The 23,893-nt window shown below is 43.8% G+C and overlaps 1 protein-coding gene across 1 annotated transcript in view; it reads right to left on the bottom strand.

Annotated features, from left to right (window-relative positions):
* Positions 1–23,893, bottom strand: part of LOC310777830 (partitioning defective 3 homolog B-like) — a gene marked incomplete at both ends in the record, with an annotated part of 422,164 nt that overhangs the window by 396,516 nt on the left and 1,755 nt on the right. Inside the window, one exon of the mRNA XM_083638182.1 lies at positions 3,891–3,992. Within this exon, the coding sequence (XP_083494308.1) occupies positions 3,891–3,992 (102 nt within the window). The remainder of the gene's footprint in view (positions 1–3,890; positions 3,993–23,893) is intronic.

Here is a 23,893-nt window from a genome sequence, read left to right as displayed (position 1 = left end):
GGATAAATAAATTAAATTAGCACTAATGGGGGATAAAAATGGGATAAAAAAATCGAGGGGGGGGGGGGGGGGGGATATAAAATAAAATAAAGTCTGTGTGAACAGCCACACAAAAAATCAGATGTGAGCAACAAGTCAGATTCAAGCACTAAGGATGGCTGTGTGAACGTAGCCTATGGCTTTAGAAACAGGATCCCAGTGAAAACTAGTCAGCTCAGCAGCATGGCCAATGTAGCCTGCTCTTTGAAACCCGACAGAACCATGGAAACAGGCTCTCAGAACAGTCACCCCCCTCCGTCAGACGCTGCTCTTCTGACGTTGTTATTACACCGCTCGCTAATTGATACGGCCGTGGATTCTGACCTTAGGGTGTGGGCATTGGCTGTCTATCATGTTGGAACCCCTCCCACCCACCACCCTTCATGAGGGCTTTTCATTGGCCATAATTACCAATAATATAATGTTCATGCCTGGTTAAAGCGGGAAGGGAGGAAGGAAGGAAGACAGAGACACAGAAAGAAAAACTGAAAGTCAGACAGACAGACAGACAGACAGACAGACAGACAAGCAAAGAAGGGACTAGACAGAGTTTTACATCACCAAATCCAACACACACAGGCAAACTTGAAGGAGAGATCTGATGTGGTTGACGTGGAGCTGACCCCAAACTCGCCCCTCAGAATATTTCTCCACGTTTCATCTTGAAATTAGTGAACTCAAAAAATAATTTCCGTTGAATTAGAGACATGACAAATCTAGGCTGAGTAGCTCATCTGACAGAGAACAAGCTAGGCTGCAGCCTCTCTCTAAAACATGTTGTGGGAATATTATTGCTTGGCCCTAAAGATGGTAATCATTAGACACTTTTCCACTGCACTAGGGCTCAAATTGCGACCTTGACAAGGTCAAAGCCATCTCAAAATGTTTACAACTCGAGATTAAAACATGTTAATTTTGTACCCATGCTAACGAATCACCTCGCGAATCACAACATCCAAAAAGAACCACAGAAATGATGATTTGACACAGAGAAATTGCCTACTAATGCAACTTTGTGCTTCATTAGTTCAGAGAATATCCCACAAATGTGCAGGATGTATCCATCCTAAAGGCATATGAAGCAAGGACAGGGTCATATACATTTCAGAGTAGCATGATCTAGCCTGTGGCTTCTTTTTCAGGCTGTGTCCCACATTTAGTTCACCATAGGACACTGGCTCATTAAAACATGTTGTTAGTGTTTTTATGTGCAGACACACCAGAAGTGGCTCCAGATTAATTTAGGGTCCTCAGCCATGGTTCAAAAAGCCTTAAATCTCCAGGCCATTTATCACATTCGAATAATGGCAGAGAGTCCATGAAAGAGTAAGGGAAAAAAATCCACTTTCCAAAGGGGAAAATGAAAAATGACACTTCCCTCAGGGGGGGAAAGGAGAAAAATAGAGAATATATGGATTAAGTTTGCAAAGCCCCCCAAAGTGAATCGCTAATGACATAGCCTAACGCTTAAGGCGAGTTAAAACCTTTTCCTTTGGAATTCTGCTTGTGAGGCAATATTCTATCCAAGGGAGTGGCTTATAGGCCACTGCAGCTCAATCCTCTAGTGTGCGACCACAGACAGACACGCACACACACACACACACACACACACACACACACACACACACACACACACACACACACACACACGCACACACACACACCCTTGTGCACATGAACTAGGCAGTTGGCCCACAGTAATAGGAGACTAATTAATAGTAATAAATCAAACGCATTGCATTATATGGGAAGGATCTGCAATCTCAGCGATTCAATTATGATGCTGGTGGACTGGTGACACTGACTGGTCTTAGCAGTTTGTCTTCCTTGTGGGCTGGCTGGCTGGCTGGCTGCTGGGATGGATGGATCTGTCTGCCTACCTCACTGTCAGTCACTCAGGTACTGGGCCACTCAATAGAGAGCCCCAGGGATGACGTATTTTTGTAGTCAGAACGCGGAAGTCCCGGACTTCCTGGTTCTTCACTGTCTATGGGATTTTTGAATGGGTTTTTGCCGCGATGCTTCAAATAAGGTCTCTGAGCAATGCAAGCTTAATCAAACGCCAACCAGAGTTCACTTGGATAATCTTCACACATGAGGACCACTTTCATGAGTTTTGTAGCGTAAATGCGAGCCCTAGAAGTAAAAAGCTCGAGCTAAGCTAATCCAGAACTACACACTGTCGCATAGGCTTCTACGTAACGTCAGCACTCAACCTGGACTGTTGTTGATGTGTGCACTGATTACCCCGGGCTGAACGGGCTGAACCAGGTGAGGGAAGAGAATTTCCGTGTTCGTCCTTTGAAGTGATGACGTTATTGACCTATATATCGCCGTCGACTCAACTAGTGTAGTCTCATTTAGCCGTTTGCTAGCTAGCTGCCCTTTTAACGGCACGTAAAAGCTTCAAAACTCATAAAAGTGGTCCTCATGTGTGAAGATGATATTACTAAACACTGGTTCACGTTTGATTAATCTTGCGTTGCCCAGAGACCTTATTAGAAGCATCGCGCCAAAAACCCATTCAAAAGTCCCATAGGCGAAAACAGTGAAGAACCAGGAGTGTTAGCATCGATGATTTCCGGTGTCTCTTTGACATGCATAGCGGTAATGTAAGGTAAATGTGTTAGTGTCAATGCAAAGGTGGTAAAAAATATTTTCAAGTACATGTAATCCTGATCCTCATATTTTGTATGAAATAATCAACAGAAATCAGATTCAGAATTTTAACTCTTTCCCCGCCATTGACGTGTTTTTGCGCCATTTATGAGACAACGCTTCCCCGCCATTGATGTGATATCACTGTCAATCCGTATTTTCATCATCAAGTGAGAGACGGCTGTCCTGCTCACCTTGTGAAATACTACAGCACGTCTAGAGTTGCACAGAAGTAACCATGATTGTCCAACAAAACCAGGAAGCAGAAAAAAGCAACAATCTCACGTCAAAAAAGCTCCATAAAACGGCTCCGGGTGCTGCTCAAAGCGCTGGTCCAGCAGCTTTGAGCGATGCACGGACTCCATGACAGCAGGGCAGCCTGTCACTCAAAGCTGAAGGATTTTCTTTTCACCAGGCGCTGACAAATGTACACAAGTCACTTCTCCTCAGGTACTTTAGTCATCCAGTTCCTAAACTCTCACACCGTGTACATGCCAGATTTGCTCCTGACCTCCAGACATGGACAACCAGTCGTCCTTCCGGGCCAGTCCAGGTGAGACTAGGATCCGAATGAACAATGTTCAAGTGATTGTTGTTGTACGTGCGTCGCAACTCTTCCTCTTCCTCGCTGATGGTGGGTTGCTCCAGGTTTGAGGAAGAGGAGCTAGCCAATTTATCCGAATGAACACTGTTCAAGTAGAGCATTTGTCTAGACTCTGAAAAGGGCTATAGTGATGTAGCCGAGTGTCCGGGTCTGCCTATTACTTACACTTTGTTAATAACGTTGTAACGCTGTAACGTTATAACACGTTTCCACATTTATTCTCAGACAGCTAGCGCCTAGCGTTAGCACTAAGCACACTAGTCAACACCGGCTCTGTCTCTGTCAACAACAAAGTCCCCCACTTCCTGTTCTACGGCAACTCTGAGGGGACATCCACAGAGCCTCGCATACACACTGAACAGTCTGTTACAGTAATACCATTGCGCCCTCTGGAGGATCATTGAAAAATGATTTGAAAAAAACGTTCTGGCAGCATGCACATTGCTTTTTGTTTTGTTTTGATCTAGTCATTTTTCACATGCTCGAGTAAATCCTTAACGAGCGAGTAATTGAGCTTCGATTAATTGTGTGCATCCCTAATTAGATGCTATACACAGGAGCAGACCCACCCAGATTGGGCTACTCTTACCTTGTCCTTGTCCTCTACCAGGTCGCTCAGTATATCATCGGGGTCCAGGATCCCCCCGTCACAGTATTCCACATGGTGGGTCCGAACCAGGAAGTCCCCTTCCTGAAACACAGCAAGTTATCAAGACAAATCAGCATCCTAAAATGTGAACAGACCTAAACCACACATCAACGGTGACATTTTGGACATCAACGTTTTCTGCAATGTGTTGACGGAATGTGCTGAATCTGATGGTTTCTGTAATGCTAAAAGGTTACTGTGAAGCATTCTGGGTGCTGTCTGTCAACCCCCTCAAAATTCATGAGAGTACAGATTTATGGAAAGAGACTGGTGCCAGCAGAGACTGTATTTGAACCGGATATATTTGAATTTGTCACGCTCATACTGAACCGCTGAATTCAACTAACCCTCTTGTCTACTATCTTAAAGCCCCCCTCCAGTCAGTTGTTCCTACCTGTACAACATTGATGTTCTATGAAAATGTTCATCATGCTGTAACAAAGCACATCATCATTTACGCCAAAGATCATCTATTGGTAAGAACGTAGGCTAACACCAAGCTAACGGGAGATGCTATTTACTGTAGTATTAAATATTGTATTAGTCTATGACACATCACTCGTTAGACAACAATGTCTGACGTCAGCACCCGTTTTTGCCACGAGCTACATTTTAAGACTTTGAGCCAAAAAGAATGTTATTTTTCAAAAAAAAGACAGTGGCGAACACTTTAGCTAATTAGCAGAGCAGCTAGGGCTGGGCGATATATCGAATATACTCGATGTATCGCGGCTTGTGCCACGTGAGATGTAGAAATGACTATATCGCGAACATTCGAGTATAATTGTCACGCATTGTTTATAACTTAAGCCGCCGGCATGACTCGCTTCACGTTTCCTCTTGCCAGCTCTCCCTCTCAAGGGAGAGCTCTGTCACACTCGGGAAGGGAGGGGGAATCACATGGATACGTCAAACGCGTCAAACCGCATCACACACACCCGTCCTTAATAGAGGTCGACCGATATTGCTTTTTCAATGGCCGATGCCGATGCCGATCTTTAGAGAGCAGGGCGGCCGATGGCCGATATATAATGCCGATTATTATTATTTTTTTCATTCGATAAAATACGATTAAAATAAACTCCTCAAAAAAAGTTTGGAAACGTTATTTTGCTCGATTATTTCTCCCCTTTAATAATACCAATTGGTATTGTATTTTATATAGTTGGAAAGCCTGATTAGTCACCTTTACAACGGGGTACAACTTGTAAGGATTGTGCATTCGTGGAATGAGAAACACACAGCTAAACGTGTGGGTAACGCCCCCAAAAAATGTGCAATATTCTTCTGTTGGTATTTTTTTTTAAAGAAATCTAGTAGCCTAGATTTCCATTATCCATTCATGCACATTGAAAATCGAATATAACATTATACTGTAGGCCTACATCTAATATAAGATGTTATCTTAGCCAGTACAGTAACATGTTTTTGATTATTCTTTTTATTAAATAGAAAAATACATTGGGTTATGCGGTATAGATTTCAGTAGTGACTGGTAGGCTATAGCGAGAGAGCAGTATGTCAGAGAACTCATTCATGTTCTATACTGTTCTATACATTAAAGCAGCTACGAGCAACTTTTTCGATTGTTATTAAACAGTATAAATTTAATATCAATGCATCACATCTTACCTCTAATAGTCGACGAGACCAAAGCCGTGTGTATCTGAGATTGCTCCCTTAGGTGATTATTAAGTCTATAGTCTGTCTAAACTCGCGCCAACAGGGGGCTCTCTAGAGCGACCGGACCGGGTAACCCGGAAGTGAAACGCGGAAGTGAAACCAGGAAGTGAAACGCAGCTGCCTTTTTACGCCGTTTGCGCTGCCTAGCAACATAACATAAACAATGTGAACGCCACGCATACTCGCGGGAACATCTCTCGTTATATTCTAACAGGTTTTTTGGAAGTTATTTTGTGGTTATGGCCGAAGTGGCTGCTGCAAACCGTTTCATTTCAATTCCTGATCTGCCCTGGCTACAGACACACTAACACTGGCCGATTCACTCGGGGTTCAAGACTACTCTGCGTTGGTATCGTCGACTATTAGAGGTAAGATGTGATGCATTGATATTAAATTTATACTGTTTAATAACAATCGAAAAAGTTGCTCGTAGCTGCTTTAACAATAATAATAATAATAATAATGTAACTGTTTAGATTTGCTGTCATTTGATGGGAGAAGTGTGTTTGCAGAAGATGGTGGTGACTGAGGAAACGTAACGTTACAGTAGGCTCATGGGTGCATGAGAAGACTCACATTCAGTGGCGGACTGCATAATCGGGCACGTCGGGCAAATGCCCAGTGGCCTGGCCTGGCCTGGCCTGCCAAAAAAAAAAAAAAAAAAAAAAAAAAAAAAATTTTTTTTTTTTTGCAGGCCGATGCCGATTAATTAAAAATGCCAATAATCGGCCCCAATTAATCGGCCGGCCGATTAATCGGTCGACCTCTAGTCCTTAACCTATGTGCGATTCGAAATCACGCGTCCGCACCAACCAGCCCAAGCAGGCGAAACATGGCCGCCTCCAGTGTGGATGTTGACAGTTCAAATTATAACAAAACAACCACTATTGCGATTTGCAATACATGTCCCGCAAGGTTTCTGAGATTAGGGGAAAGTCTGAGCTGGCGTTACGCTAAACCAAACGTGGGGAGGAGTTGCGGATTTGTTTGGCGTTAACGTTAGCTGTTGTGGTGGCTAACGTTAGCTAGCTGGTTAGGCTACCTAGTTCAGCAGGCAGCGCTCCACAAGCTTGTTGTGACCAAAATCCCCGCATTTAAAGCACTTCATACTCCCAGAGCTGGCGTAAACCATAGAGCATAGAGAAGCTCATGCATTACTCAAAATGAAACGTCCAGGGTTTGTGTCTCCAAAAGCAACTAACGCTAACGTTACATGCAAGCTAACATAGCTAGCTGCGGGGCAGTCATGATCTATAAGGAAAACGAATGCGCACATAGCCTACATAAAAGTCAAGTCTAAATTTATTTTTTTATGTTTTATCTGCAGACGACTAAGCAGCTAGGCTTTCGGTTCTATAAAAGCCATTATTTTTTGTATTGACTATTGAGTGATACACTTTACTAAAACAATCATATTATATCAGAAGTGTTGTTTGTGTTCACAGTGATGTCAGATTTGCTTAGGTCAGAGCTATGGAATATTAAATCATCCATCTTTGCTCACTACATCTGCCCTTTCTTTCTTCTTCTTTTTTACCCCAGGTGTGCATAAAATACAGGTTAAGAACTAATGGAAAAGTCATGGAAATCCATTGGTCAAAATGTGTATGAACCCTGAAGGGTTAAATTGAGCATTTATGAGAGATTTCAAAAATATCGAGATATATATCGTGTATCGCGATATAGCCGAAAAACATCGCGATATTCTTTAGAGGCCATATCGCCCAGCCCTAAGAGCAGCTACACATGAAATACCTTAAAAATGACAAAACTGACTGGGGGGGGGGGGGCTTTAAATAGAGAGATGCCATTGCCAAACCTCACGGCAGCCACAACACAAGGGCCTCCTCCCCTGGTCTCCAACTCCCTCTTTCTCGTCCTCATTTACAGTAGGCTGGATATCTCTCCCTGTTCAACTCTCCCTCCCCTATTCCTTCCATCTGTGCCCTCCTCTTTGCCTCCCCCCCTACATCTTACACCTCTTCCCCTAGGTGACTTGTACAGATTACAACTCCAGCCGAGACTCTCACACTCTCTCTCTCTCTCTCTCTCTCTCTCTCTCTCTCTCTCTCTCTCTCTCTCTCTCTCTCTCTCTCTCTCTCTCTCTCTCTCTCTCTCTCTCTCTCTCTCTCTCTCTCTCTCTCTCTCTCTCTCTCTCTCTCTCTCTCTCTCTCTCTCTCTCTCTCTGCTGTATTGGTTCTGTGATTAATGACATCGCCCCTGCACTGGACAGCTGACTACACAGAGCAGGTTGTTGAACAACATATTGAGACAACACACACACACACACACACACACACACACACAACCATACAGCCTGGGGAAAGGTATGACTCAAAACAATACAGGGTGGGTTCCCATTAAGAGTTTCTTTCAGGGTCAGTGCCCGGTTGCCTAAAACCCCCTCAGCTAAGGTTGCCCTTAAATGACCATCTAAGGCCGCCTTAGGGTGAAAAAAAGATAGTTCCATAAAATCACCTAAGGATTCCTTTATGATGTTGTAAGGGAAAACCCTTAGATCTCTGTGAGTATTTGCCCTTAGCTACTTAAAAATTCCCTTATGCGTTGCGAGAAGGCCCTTACCGTTTTCCTCAGAGAATCTTAAGGGACCCATAACCATCTCTTCTTAACACATTCACTGCCAACAACGTGTAAACACGTTTTCAGAATCCAGCTGTTGACTGCCAACAACGTGTTTACACGTTTTTGGCATCGATTTTTTTTTTTTTACGGTGGGTTGTGCATCTAACCCTTTTACATCTCTTATATAATTATTGGAGCCACCGAACGTTTACAACCCATTCCACCGACCCACTAAGTGGCAACAGTGCTCTCCTGGCTAGAGGAAGGAAAGCATTTTTTTTAACTTGTCACGCCATTCTCACCCCAGCCATTCTCATGAAAATTGATGGGGGAAAACGCTTTCTTTTTCGCGCTGATTGCTGGCGATGCGGGATTGCAAATTTACATAATAGATTACAGTTGGAACACACTTTGAAACACGCAGCATAAATATGACCAGAATCGCAAAAGCTTCTCTCAACCAAAACTCCAAGAAGCGAGCAAGTCCATGCCGACTTCCTCAAACAGCGGCCGTGCAGACAGGCACAGGCAGCAGCAAAGCACTTAGACTGTGACGGCCGCTGCAGCCAAGAAGAGGGAGGAGTTGAAGCAACTCTCCATCTCGCTCTCTCCCTCTCTCTCTCTCTCTCTCTCGCTCTCTCTCTCTCCCTCCCTCCCTCTCTCTCTCTCTCTCTCTCTCTCTCCCCCTCTCACTAGGATTAAACCTAGTGCGTCTCCCTCCCGAGAGGGAGGGAGAGAGAGAGAGAGGGAGGGAGAGCGAGAGGGAGGGAGAGAGAGAGAGAGAGAGAGAGAGAGGGAGGGAGAGCGAGGGGAAGGGAGAGAGAGAGAGAGAGAGCGAGAGGGGGAGGGAGAGAGAGAGAGAGAGAGAGCCAAAAATGAATGGTTAAAGTGACAGTTCTATCGAATTTCACAAAAAGCCGTTTATCTCTGAATATTTTTTCTGATGCTAAAACCATGCTGTATTCAACTGCTAATGCTTACATAACTACTAACTCTACAAACTAACTCTTTTAGACAGAGAAAGTACACATTCTATTAGTACTTTTGAGATATTGTATGTTCACAAACTCCAAGCAGAAAATAATCCTCGGCTCTTGTAAAATGAGCCACAATCCTCAAAAAACGGCTTGGCAGAAGCTACCTACAGCAAGAAAAAAACGGCTGGCAGTCAATGTGTTAAATGTGAATTTGTGTGAAATTGTTTGTGAAATATATCAGAATGGCTGAATTTATGGTGATTGAAGAGGAGGAGATACCCCGCACACACACAACCATACACGCTGGGGAAAAGTATGACTCAAAACATTACAGGGTGGGTCTCCATTAAGACGTTCTTGTGCTTGTCAAAGCTTTGAAAAAAAAAAAACAGAAAACTCTCATAAGGAAGAAGGTTAGAGAGAAAAAAGGTGTAGTTCTGTATCCATGCATGTCACTAGAAATCATGACCCGGTTACTCAAAATAATGCACAGACTTTGTTGTGAACAGTTTCATGTAGGAACTATTTTCTTTTGCAGCCTCATGTAGGAACTAGCTAGCAGCTAGCGGCTGTAGTTTGGTCAAAAGAAAATAGTTCCTCCATGAAACTGCTCATAACAAGGTCTGTGGATTATCTTGAGTAACGGGGTCATAATTAATTTCTGGAAAGAGACATTGCTGTTGAGTTTTTCAAATGTATTTCTTTGGCACTTTGAGCACCACAAGCCTAGTGCCATCCAGTACCATTGTATTGGAGAGAAGGCAGAAACTCTGTGGCCGATATCTCCAAAACTCAGGCAACTAAAACAAAATTATATAGATGGATAAATAGCACTACAGGTGAGAGGGAATATATGTATTTTTAAAAAAGAGGGCATTTCTCCATTATGTCACAGAACGATGAATTCAAATTACCCTTCCTTCAACCATCATTGCTACACAAGACTGTGTGTGACTCTGGGCTGTTTGTACTATTATCTCTATCCTGCCACTCCCTCTCTCTCCCTCCCTTCCCTGATGGAATTCATTGTGACTCCATTGTAACATTGACTTGGCTCACACGCAGGGCAGATGTAACATTGTAACATTGACTTGGCTCACACGCAGGGCAGATGTAACATTGTAACATTGACTTGGCTCACACCCAGGGCAGATGTAACATTGTAACATTGACTTGGCTCACACCCAGGGCAGATGTATGAGCCAGAGAGATGTTTTGAACACTGGCTTTGCTTTGTTTTATTTCCACTCTTGCACACTGTTTATCTTCCTTGAGTGCCAGGGTCAATCAGGGTTTTTCAGGCCATATTAACTCATTCACTGCCAATATCTGACTGGCATTTTTGGCACAGGCCAAGTATTTCCATAATGTTTGGTCATCTTTCAAGACCCACAGTAAATTCTGTACTAGGACTACAGTGATGTCCAATACCTCGAAATGAAGATCTAAGTCTCTACTTTCACCCCCAAAAAGAAAGTTAGCTTTTAGCATGTTCTGTACTCTACTTATAACCCTTTTTATACACCCCATGTTCACCAAAAAAGCCTGTCTGGGAAGAGAAAAGGGAGAAAAAAGCATTTTTGTAAAAGGGCACAATCTCAGGCATAACTCACTCTCAATTCTTTTATTTTGAACTGTATTGACATCAGACATGTAAATATTATTCGTTAGGACACAAATGACAAAAAAAAAATATATATATATATATATTATATATACACACATGAAGTGCTTTTTTTTTACATTCAACAATACAGTTTACTCGGTGTGAGTGTGCAGACAGACAGACAGACAGACAGACAGACAGACACACCGACAGACAGACAGACAGACAGACAGACAGACAGACACACACACACACACACACACACACACACACACACACACGATCCCCCTTTTAGATTTCTAACCCAACATAGGATAAGCAATAACCACGCCCTGTGGCGCTGGGATTGGCCAGGAGCAACACTGGAGGGCACGCAGCCCAGCGATTTCATGAACCAACTGAAGAGCTCTTGAGAAGGACAGCGGGCTGCTGTGAGTGCCTTCTGCCCGCTGCTGCCTAGCTGTTCCTGTGTTTATTTTTGATTTGTTCTGGTACACCCGTCCTCGTCCATGTCTCCCTGTCATATCAACTCTGCTATTTGATCGTTCCCGTTTTCCCCTCGGCTATTCAACACGTCCTCACCGCCCTCGCAAACTGATCGATCATTTCCTCATTCCTCCGATGATCAAACACATCTCTTGATTACTTTCTCCCGTTTTCTCCTGGCTGGCACAGAGGAAGGCGACTCCAGCTCGTGCAGCGCGCCGAGGGCGTTTCAATGGCGTTTCTCCTGTCTGCACAAGGAAGCGTTACCCGTTCTCTGCTTTTCCTCTTGCTCAATTTCAAAACAACAGCTGCGGTATGTGTTTGATCGCGTGCTGTCGGCTACCCTTTGAAGGCAGGGACCTGTGTCTGTGTCACAGGCTGGGCAAGTGTTTGCTGCAGGCGCTGCACCAATAAAAACAAAAACACGTCAAACACGTCATTGGCGGGGAGGGCTATTTCTGATAACACGTCAAAGACGTCATTGGCGGTGAATGAGTTAAACTCTTAGGCAATCCCTGTAAATGCTTTTTTTATGATTACGAAGGAAAATATCAACCCCAAAGTGTCATGTAAAACATGTTGTATCTTTTGTTCCTTCATCTTTGCACAGAACCTTTCCACTGAGTCCCAACAGTGTCTTTTCCTGTTGCTCTTCAGAATGGGTTCCAGTAGTTTTACTTTTTCCGACAACAGTTTAGTGGAAAGTCTTCACCCCCTCACATACATACATAGGCCACTCTACAAACAAGTTGACTGACTACACTTCCACAAAAGCCAGGGCAAACCTGCCTGCTACCAATCAAAACAGGTCAAAAAGAGTACAGAGTAGGATCAAATAGAATATTTCCTTGTTTACAGCCAAATAAATTCCAGCTCATTTCCAATCAGGTGATTTCGCAGGTAATAAAAACAACTGTACAATTGCAAAGGCTATTCTCTCTACAGTCTAATATCTTTGTTGACAAGTACAGGTATAGCCAAACACAAAGCCAAACACTGATTATGTTTTTTAGATGTCATTGCATCACCATTATAATTTAGTGTAGTTATTTGCTAACTATCCGCATCATCTTAAATAAGCGAGCATGACTTATCTCATATAAACACTGCAACCTGTCTCTGCCTTTCAAATTGACTGCTGCAGATGTGAGCCACAGCACGGCAATTATAATCACGTTACATCCCTTAATAGCTCGAAAGAAAAATCAGTGAAGTGTGGAGCAACAAGGTTTTTGCAGAAACTGACAGCACACATTCCTTTGGTGACCTGCTGTTATTTTGGAGGTCAACAACCCCTTTTGATCTCACGTTACAGTACTGAAGCCGTAAAGCTAAGGAGACAGAGATACAGAGGGAGAGAGATAAGACTTGTGGGTACACTGATCTAATCTGAGATTGGGGAGGATTGTGTGGATTAAGTGTTGCGTGTTGTCAGTGAACTGCAGAAACCTCGTACTGTACCTCCAATTCTGCCCCTTTTTAAACACAGAGGGACAAGCAGATATCGGAAGCCTAAAGATAAGGAGTTGTAAACACACTGATCTAATCTGAAAATCAGGGGGGATTAGCACTTGGTTTGCATGATACTATTACAGATAATCCTGGGCCATTTGAGTTTTTCAGCCCTCAAGACATGACCTAGAAAATTATGAAATGGGCTATATCCATTGATAGTATGCTTATGCTATATCTCTGTGTGATTAGCAGGCTGTAGTAAAACCTCTGCTCTGACTCAGAATTGCAGCGCTGTTTTAAAACTTTGAACTTTCTAGACTGTTCAAAGTAGTCACCAACTAACAGGTACATGTTTGTTTATGCTGGAATGGAGTGTCTGTTTTCTCTTTCTCTTTCTCTCTCCCTCTCCCCCTCTCTCTCTCAACAGAACACCGTTCTAGGCTGAGGAACACAGTGAGCTGAACAATTTCATTCAGTTCCCATAAAGGAAACAGCATGTACTCTAGCTCAGTGTAGATAAAGGAAATAGCATGTACTCTAGCTCAGTGTAGACAAAGGAAACAGCATGTACTCTAGCTCAGTGTAGACAAAGGAAACAGCATGTACTCTAGCTCAGTGTAGACAAAGGAAACAGCATGTACCGTAAATTCCGGACTATAAGCCGCGGCTTTTTTCCCGTTTTTTGGCCTTTTTTGGCCCCTGCGGCTTATATAACGGTGCGGCTTATCTATGGATTTTTTTCCCAAAAAAAAAAAAAATCTCTCTTTTTTAGCACTCTTTCTAACTATAAATCCACTTCTGTTTTAATTTCCTCTCTTGCCCTCTTTTAACAACATAACATAACATAACATAACATAACATAACACAACACAGGTAAGCAGAAAGAAAAAGACGAAAGAAAGAAAGAAGCAATCACCGCCATGAATGAGGAAATGACTCACCTGCTGGAGGCTGGAGATACACGGCTTGGGCTAAACTTTTACTCCGTGAAACACTATCGATTAAGTCCGACATCGCTCAGAGGTTTGAGCAGCTTGAAAACAAGTTTGAAAACGTGCAGAAGTCCATCCACTCACTCACTAAAGAAAATAATGCAACCGTGAACAGAGTTTATAATGCGGAAAAGCGCATCAGCGCACTGGAGGACAAAAACAACACAGTGAGTCCGAAAGTGGATAAAATGCAAAAACATCGAAACGCTGCACACGCAGGTTGATGACTTAATCAGCAGGAGTAAAAGAAATAACATTCGCCTGATCAATGTAAAAGAGGGAGCTGAGATTGGTGACATGGACGCTTTCGTGGCAAAATCCTGTGTTACATCCTGGACCTGAAGGAAGGCGAGAAACCACCAGAGGTGGACAGGGCACACCGGGCGCCTCGGCCAAGTCCAGACCCCGGCCTGCCACCGAGGGCCATCTTCATCTGCCTACTCCGCTGGCCCGACCGTCAACTCATCCTCCAGGCTGCGGGGAAGAAGCCCCTCACCTGGGAGGGTACGCGCTTTTTCGTCCGGCAGGACCTCTCCGCGTTGGTGCAACAGAAACGCGCAACATACAACAGCATCATCGAAAAGGTTAAAGTCAATGGATATCGCTTTGGCGTACTGTACCCAGCGAGACTCGTCATAACCATTGATGGACAGCGGCGGAACAAGAGCTCAAAGTGAAACTGCCGAATATCTTTTGAGTTGGACTGGTCAATAGTACTGTGAGTACCGGTAACTAAAATAAAAAAATAAAAAACGGAATTCTCTCTTCTTTAGCACTCTTTCTAACTATAAATCCACTTCTGTTTTAATTTCCTCTCTTGCCCTCTTTTCACCACACCGCGGACACTGTGTGCACTGTAAAAAAAACAAAAAATACCATTAAAACACCCGCGGCTTATAGTCCGGTGCGGCTTATATAAGAAAAAAATAGTCAACTTTGAAGGTGCGGCTTATACACCGGTGCGGCTTATAGTCCGGAATTTACGGTACTCTAGCTCAGTGTAGGTGGGGAGTTTTGTCAGTTTACATTTAAAATGCTGCTTACAGGAGGGCGTATTTGAGCCAAGAGTTTTCTTACAGACTGAGAGCGCTGAGGAATCCCATTCAGGTTCTTCATGAACTAGTATTTACCATAGCCCCTATGTATTTAGCAAAAGAGATTTATGGTGAGAATAGCAGTGCTAGTCATTACCAGACCAAAGCCAGAGTCTTTGTCAGAGGCAGAAAATCCTGTGCAAGCTCACATCAATTCCACGAGGAAAAAATACATTTCCTAAATGTGGGTAGTAGTGGTACTGGGTACTGGGCCAAAAATATGAAACTCCAAACCATGTACAGTACAAGACAATCAGTTGCCTGGTGGTGAGTCCAGCTGCCACAGGGGACTGGGATTGTGACAAACAATACCCACAATTTCAATCTAAAACTAAAGATATCATAACAGGTCATGTATGCCAATATTATGAGTGTTATGAGTATTAATAGTGTCGCCATCTAGCAAAAAGTTGAGTTAACTTGGGCCAGCTTTTGGCCACCTAGTAGTAACAAAGCCCATCTCTTGTGAAATGCAAAGGCAGAAAGTTGCTGGTGGGAATGGCATGGTGGTAACCACTGTGTTGACATTCCAGCAGCTGTGCACAAGGCGATTGTGTTAGTCATCTAATGAAGCACAGTTACGTTTATCTGTGATTGAAATGTTTACTGATTAACAGGTTGTCTAATACTCCATCCTGTGTAGGTTACATTTTTAAGGGGAGCAGCCACTTCTATAAGTGACTTTGTGTGTTTATGGCGAGATGAGTGAACTGAGATTTTGGGGAGACTGGCTCGAGGCAACAAGGTCTGCACAGAGAGCTGAGGCACAGCGCAGGTGGAGAGAGTAAAATGTCTCGTCTCGAGGACGACGATAGCGTTTCGTCGATAATGCACACACGCACACACGGTCACACCACACGCACGACACATTCACGCACACAGTTTAAGATACGTCTGGAAATGAATGGCAAATTCCTTTCCTCATTGGCGAGACTTTGGCACGCTATGGAGAGAGCAGCTCGAAATGCGCACAAGCCGATAAATGCGCACACATACGTACACACAGCACGGATGGCCGCGCGTACAGACGCACACACGGGTCGGACATGCACAAAAGTGCACCACTTCAACACCTGGGGGTGATTTTTGTTTTGAGGATCAATATGGCGAGTAAAATAGTGAAAACGATTGGTCATTTTTAAAATTCATACTTATTCATTCATTCTTATTTATCAATGGTTTGACTAGGAAGAAGTTGTCAAGCCAAAGTTTTTTCAGAATGTTCAGAATTACAGTGTAAATGCAGTGCGGCTTGCTTGACTAAAGGTGCAGTGGGTGAGCCCAGTCTTATTGTGAAGGACACAGATGGCAGCGCACTCTAGAGACGGCTGCTTCACTTTCCTGCTGATAAAGTGGACAAAGGCGACACGTGTGCCATTATACTCATCCTTAACTTGGCGAATAGAGCGGAAGAGAACAAAGTGAATAGGTGTCAGGCTCAACCAAGAGACATTCCTGTGGTTTGTCTGCAGAGGCTCCTCCCCTCCCTCCCCTCTCAGGACTAATTGTCTGTGCTCTGGCGTAGGGCCAGGATGTGATGTGATACCATGATATCAGCTCGTTTGGCCAGGCCTCCCCAGCATTCCTCCCCTGCACCTGGCACTCCCTGGGCCAATGAAACCACAACACACACACGCATGCATCAACCACCAACCTATATTTTGGCGAGGGAAAAACTGGCATGGCCATTTTCAAAGGGGTCCACTCCCTTGACCTTTCACCTAAAGATATCTGAATGAGAATGGGTTCTATGCAGTGCCCAATTCAGCCTCCCTCTATTATGCTGAAATTTGATTATTTCAAATGGCCAATGGGGGGCGCAGTTTGTATAGCACTCCCCAGGAACATACATTCAACTCAATGGGAATGGGAAACGAGCCAGCTTCTCTCTCGGTCTATGTCTTAAATAAACACTTTCCAAATGAGTTTATGATCTAAAAAAACAATTTCAAGTCTTTTTCATGCTCTCACGTCCTCGGTTTTCTAAATTATAGCCCCATTTCGAGGAAAATAGACGATATACATCGGATAATGAGAACAGTAATACTTCCGACCGGTAGAGGCAGCAATGTGCCGCAAGGCGTCTAGTCTGCGGGAAGTAACACAAATAAGAAATTCATTAAGCAACCTAGCAACCAATGCTAGCAGATAGCAAGTAATAGTTTAGCAAATTATCAGAAAATAGCGTTACTTTGTGATATTTTAATAATGTTAGTAGACACACGTAACTGTATAGATACTATACATGTAACGTGACACTCATAACATGGCGGACCATTTAACGTTAACGGTATGTAAAGTAACGTTACATGCTCTGCCCATGTTATACAGTAAGCGTCATAAGGTTATGTAACGTGACATAACATCACAAGTTTTTGCAGACTTGAATGCTGTTGTTCGTTTGTTCAATGTGCTCTTCTGTATGGTATTGGACATTTAAAGATGATACACACTTGTCTTGAGGCATCCGCCAAGCGCAGTAATTTAATGTGTCATCCTTATTTTAAAACATACTTTATCGGATCGATAAAACTCAACATAGCCTAAGATCTTGCACGAATATGTCTTCTGGTAAATTAGGCATATATAGATAATCCACCAAACAACACTTGACACAAATATAGGTAACCATTTCACAGTAGTCCAGCACATGGTGGTATATTGTCTAATAATACAGTACGGTAATGTAATTTCACACATTTTTGACCCACGGCTCTCCATCCAGATTATTTTTGGCCCTTCATAGGAAAGAATTTGGGCACCTCTGGTACTGTATACGTAAGCCTCAACATACACATGCGTACAGAACACACACAGTCCACAACAACTTCCACTGGGTTCTTTCTATTATTGTGGGGTTTATCTGGACCCCACAAGACACATGTTTAATACACATATGTACTAATTGTCCACAAACACAATTTGAGAAAGGCAACACAAACCATATTACACTTGGAAAAAGAGCCAAGATACAGTATGTTGCTATGAATATCAGGTTTGCTACTCTATACTATACTTCAGCAGACTGGACTTGAAATCACATAAACACACATGCACGCGCGCGCGCACACACACGTGTTTGTTCTAAGGTAATTAAGAAGTCGGTCAACAGGCCAATAACTTCCTGACAACTCCCCTCCTTCCTCCATCTCACTCTCCCACTTCCCTGCTATCTCAGCCATCTCCCTAGGCCTAGATTCATCTTGTTTCTGCTAACAAGTTATTTTTTACTTTATTTCCTCCCTGACTCCTCCCTAAAAGAATCATATTTATTTTTCTTTCATATAATTTCCTCCTGTCTTTCACATAGCATCAATTCTGTTTTGCCTCACTCATCCATCAAAAGTGACAGCAGTCACAGTGACAGCACTGCATCATAACTATCAGCAAGCTGTCTTTTGGCATTGAGTGAAGTGGTTTGTTGTTTGATGTATTGAGTGAGGTAGATGATAATTAGCCAAATGTTATCATTCACAACATAGTATGTTACCCAAGTGGGAGATAAGTCAAAGTACAGTTTTGCACTTTTTCCTTTCAACCTGAAAGGCTACAGAATACTTCGCTGTATAACCCAGTATATTCTACATATAAACACAATTGCACTCTTTCTCTCATTTCCTTTTTTTCTCTCTCTCTCCTATCCTTCTGGTTGCATACTGCATAACACAAAGTATGCATATTAAGTCCAATAAATAGGCCGCAGTCAATGTGCAACCATAAAAGTAACTTTTCAGTGCACCTAAATAGAAAGAAAAAGCAAAATGATCTCAAGATTTCAAGAGTAAAGGTTCTTACACATCAAGAGCGATGCGAATATACGGCACGAAATTGCGATGCGAGTTTTGACCCACCTGTCAATCACAGCCACAGATATGTACACGTCGGAAGCGAACTTCTGAAAAATCGACCGTGGTTCGAAAAAATAAACACCGCAATAACGCTCGGCGAAACTTCGCCGTTGGTATGCACGGTTGCATTGACTGATATAGGTTCGGAAAATATTATTGCCGTGCGAATTAATCGCACGAAAAAAACGTGCTCGGTGTGTAAGGACCTTAAGGACCCCAACACTTTTCAAGATCACAAAAAAACAGATTTTAATGTCTATTCTGAGAGCTAGCTTCTCTTAAGCACCGCTGTGGGAACTTCAAACAAAGCAGCTGATAAATGGGACTGCCAGGATCAGTTAGCTACAGTGGATGCACGCTGAACCACACAAGATTAATACTTTTTTTTATAATACAACCACCACGCTTTTGTAAGTAGGATCAAGTAGATGAGTGTATGGGTGGGTGGGGGGGTAGGGGGAGAGAGAGGGGGAGAGAGAGGGGGAGAGAGAGAGAGAGAGAGAGAGAGAGAGAGAGAGAGAGAGAGAGAGAGAGAGAGAGAGAGAGAGAGAGAGATGTCTGTATGATGTTTTAAAAAGATGCACTGTGAAGGATTAGGGATTGGAGTGCCTCACCACACACAGACACGCACATATCCTGCCTCTCTAATCCTGAAATACATTAACAGCCATAATTAGAAAGCTACACCAGATTAGCATTACAGGAACATGAGTGAGTGACGGGAAGAGAGCGAGAGAGGAATATATGGAGAGAAACGAAAAGCGGTACGGTGGCGCAGTCGGTAGCGCTGTCGCCTCACAGCTAGAAGGTAGGGCTGGGCGATATATCGAATATACTCGATGTATCGCGGCTTGTGCCACGTGAGATGTAGAAATGACTATATCGCGAACATTCGAGTATAATTGTCATGCATTGTTTATATCTTAAGCCGCCGGCATGACTCGCTTCACGTTTCCTCTTGTCAGCTCTCCCTTGAGAGGGAGAGCTCTGTCACACTCAGGAAGGGAGGGGGAATAATCACATGGATACGTCAAACGCGTCAAACCGCGTCAGACACACCCTCCCCACCAACCAACCCAAGCAGCTGGCGAGTGGCGAAACATGGCCTCCAGTGTGTCTGTTGACAGTTTCAAATTATAACAAAACAACCACTATTGCAATTTGCAATACATGTCCCGCAAGGTTTCTGGGATATGGGGAAAGTCTGAGCTGGCGTTACGCTAAACCAAACGTGGGGAGGAGTTGCGGATTTGTTTGCCGTTAACGTTAGCTGTTTTGGTGGCTAACGTTAGCTAGCTGGTTGTGGCCTACCTAGTAGTTCAGCAGGCAGCGCTCTACAAGCTTGTTGTGACCAAAATCCCAGCATTTAAAGCACTTCATACTCCCAGAGCTGGCGTAAACCATAGAGAACCTCATGCATTAGCCTACTCAAAATGAAACGTTGAGGGTTTGTGTCTCCAAAAGCAACTAACGCTAACGTTACATGCAAGGTAACGTGAAGCTAACGTAGCTAGCTGCGGGGCAGCCATGATCTATAAGGAAAACGAATGCGCACATTTAGCCTACATAAAAGTCAACATCACAGTGTCTTTTCTTTAATCTAGACTCTAGAGGCATCATTTTTCAGTCAAAAGTGAAACGACACAGATATGATGGCGTATAGTGAGGCTTTCCATGCCTCACTATAGAACTGGCCCCAATGCCAAATTCAGACAGCTTATATGTTGCCGTCATGCCAATAAGAGTCTTAATTTAATTTTTTATGTTTTATCTGCAGACTAAGCAGCTAGGCTTTCGGTTCTATAAAAGCCATTATTTTTTGTATTGACTATTGAGTGATACACTTTATTAAAACAATCATATTATATCAGAAATGTTGTTTGTGTGCGATGTCAGATTTGCTTAGGTCAGAGCTATGGAATATTAAATCATCCATCTTTGCTCACTATCTGCCCTTTCTTTCTTCTTCTTTTTACCCCAGGTGTGCATAAAATACAGGTTAAGAACTTATGGAAAAGTCATGGAAATACATTGGTCAAAATGTGTATGAAGCCTGAAGGGTTAAATTGAGCATTTATGAGAGATTTAAAAAATATCGAGATATATATCGTGTATCGCGATATAGCCGAAAAACATTGCGATATTCTTTAGAGGCCATATCGCCCAGCCCTACTAGGTCCTGAGTTCGATTCTCGCCTGGGACGCTGTGGGCGCTGGAGTTGTGACCCCGCCCTATCTTCAGTGCCTACTGCCCAGGTGGGCTATCTCGTTGAAAGGGCCTTTCTGTGTGGAGTTTGCATGTTCTCCCCGTACCCCCAAGGGGGTTCCTCCGTACATAACCCCCCCACTAAAAACATGCAGAAGATCGTCATCCGACCAGTGACGACAGCATCTGAAGTTGGTCCCCGGGCGCTGGAAAGAAAAAGCGACCACTGCTCCTGGCCTGCCCCTTGGAGGAAAGGACAAGCCTGGATGGGTCAAATGCAGAGGACATATTTCACCGGCCACCGTCGGCATGAGTGTGTGTTGTGGCCGCATGCATGTGTTGTAGTGTTCGTGTGACAATAAAGACGGGCTTCCGTCTGAAATCGTGTTTAAAAACAAATCTAAAGGGGGGGGATGAGATGTAATGAGGGAGACTAACTATGTGTTCTCTATCCCACAGAGGAGGAGGAGGAGGAGCAGGAGGAGGAGCAGGAGGGGGAGGAGGAGGGGGGGAGGAGCAGGAGGAGAAGGAGGGGGATGAGGGGGGGAGGAGGAGGAGGAGGAGGGGGAGGAGGAGCAGGAGGAGGAGGAGGAGGGGGAGCAGGAGGAGGAGGAGGAGGAGGAGGAGGGGGAGCAGGAGGAGGAGGAGGAGGGGGAGCAGGAGGAGGAGGAGGAGGAGCAGGAGGGGGGAGGAGCAGGGGGGGAGGAGGAGGAGGAGGAGCAGGAGGGGGAGGAGGAGCAGGAGGAAGAGGAGGAGGAGGGGGGGGAGCAGGAGGGGGGAGGAGCAGGGGGAGGAGGAGGAGGAGGAGCAGGAGGGGGAGGAGGAGCAGGAGGATGAGGAGGAGGAGGAGGGGGGGCAGGAGGAGGAGGAGGGGGGGGGGGAGGAGGAGGGGGGGGAGGAGGAGGGGGAAGAAGAAGACAGAGAGCGGGACAAAACACACGCCGAGAGCAAGTGTTTGTGCTTAGCAAGGCATTGCATCCACACACAGAAAAAACAAAGCATTTAATTTCCAGACTGACTCAAAATACCTAATCAATAGAGGACAGAGCTGCTCCATTAAGCACGGCTGCAGGGAAACCCACCTGGAGCACTCACTCTGTCTCGCAGAGAGCATTAATAACACCTCAAACTTTGCCGTGTTGCTGTAGCATGTTGCTGTGTTCGGGCCGATGTCCACCAGCACCGTGCAGCTGCCTGAACAGACCCACACCCATGTAATGTTTTTTTGTTTTTGTTTTTTAACCAGGTGAGGTATGCTTAATTAACAAGGTTTTCCTGCATAGAGTAAAAAAATGTGGTGCCCCCCAAGCCACCCCCAAAGGCCTGATATACAGTATTTGAGTTCAGGACAGCACTCACTGCATACTAACTAAAAATCAAGCATTTTCTTTATCATTTTAGAGAATTTCAAAGTTAAAGTGTGACATTTGTACTTTCAAATTGCTTCCTTTCTAAAACTTGGGGTTCCTGTAAAAAAAAATGGGCCATAAGTTCTGACAATATTTGAGATCAGGACAACTCAAAAATCAAGCATTCTTTTTTACTCTATCAATTTTGTGTCCAGGATACCCCTAACTATGCACTGACTAACCCAACAGTCAAATGTAGTCTAGGCATGACAGTAAGCATGATCGTAGACCTCCCAAAATCCTATTCTGAGCCAGGCAAAAACCCTGTTTAACTTCCTCAACACTTAAATGACCTTGAAATTTGACACAAGACAATGCAAGTCTTGTCGAAAACCAGCTGTTTACAATGACAGACTATTAAAAATGTAGACTAATCAACCCCTTTTCAAATATCGCCTAGGTTTCCATGCAATGAGCCTAGCCTATATTACACAGAGGGGTGAACAGAGGAATGCCACGAAAAAGAGGAGGAGGTAGAAGAGGTGCATGAGAAATAGGGGTGGGAATCACCGGAGGCCACACGATACGATATTATCATGATATTTTAAGTCACGATAAAATATCAATGCGATTTAAAAAATATTGTGATATATTGTGAATTACTACTTTTTTTCAACTGCAAATTATGTCCCCCAAAGGAATAAAACATTGTCAACATCTGTTTTATTTAAAGCAGCTACGAGCAACTTTTTCGATTGTTATTAAACAGTATAAATTTTATATCAATGCATCACATCTTACCTCTAATAGTCGACGAGACCAAAGCCGTGTGTATCTGAGATTGCTCCCTTAGGTGATTATTAAGTCTATAGTCTGTCTAAACTCGCGCCAACAGGGGGCTCTCTAGAGCGACCGGACCGGGTAACCCGGAAGTGAAACGCGGAAGTGAAACCAGGAAGTGAAACGCAGCTGCCTTTTTACGCCGTTTGCGCTGCCTAGCAACATAACATAAACAATGTGAACGCCACGCATACTCGCGGGAACATCTCTCGTTATATTCTAACAGGTTTTTTGGAAGTTATTTTGTGGTTATGGCCGAAGTGGCTGCTGCAAACCGTTTCATTTCAATTCCTGATCTGCCCTGGCTACAGACACACTAACACTGGCCGATTCACTCGGGGTTCAAGCGAGACTACTCTGCGTTGGTATCGTCGACTATTAGAGGTAAGATGTGATGCATTGATATTAAATTTATACTGTTTAATAACAATCGAAAAAGTTGCTCGTAGCTGCTTTAAGGAGATAAAGTTTCCAGTGTGTTCATTTCACTTTAATCATTTTTATTCTGGGATTGTCAAGCAGACAGACTGACCAACACTGTCATAAAAACTGTCATAAATGTTGCATGCACCTGACAATTTATATAATAAAATATCGCAATACTTGGCTTTGTGTATCGATATGCTGCACAAAATATTGCGATACTATGCTGTATTGATTGTTTTCCCCCACCACTAAAGAGAAAGAAGGAGAAGATAAATAAGGTGAGGGAGGGCAAAATGGACAAGGGGGCTGAGTGCTGAGAGTTATGGGGGAAGAGAGAGAAAGAGAGAGAGAGATGAAACAGGAGGCAGAATAAGAAAGATGCAGAGGGGAGAGAGAGA

This window comes from Poromitra crassiceps, assembly GCF_964638095.1.
Source record: "Poromitra crassiceps genome assembly, chromosome: 6".
NCBI lineage: Eukaryota > Metazoa > Chordata > Actinopteri > Beryciformes > Melamphaidae > Poromitra > Poromitra crassiceps.
This window is presented reverse-complemented; position numbering and strand designations above follow the sequence as displayed.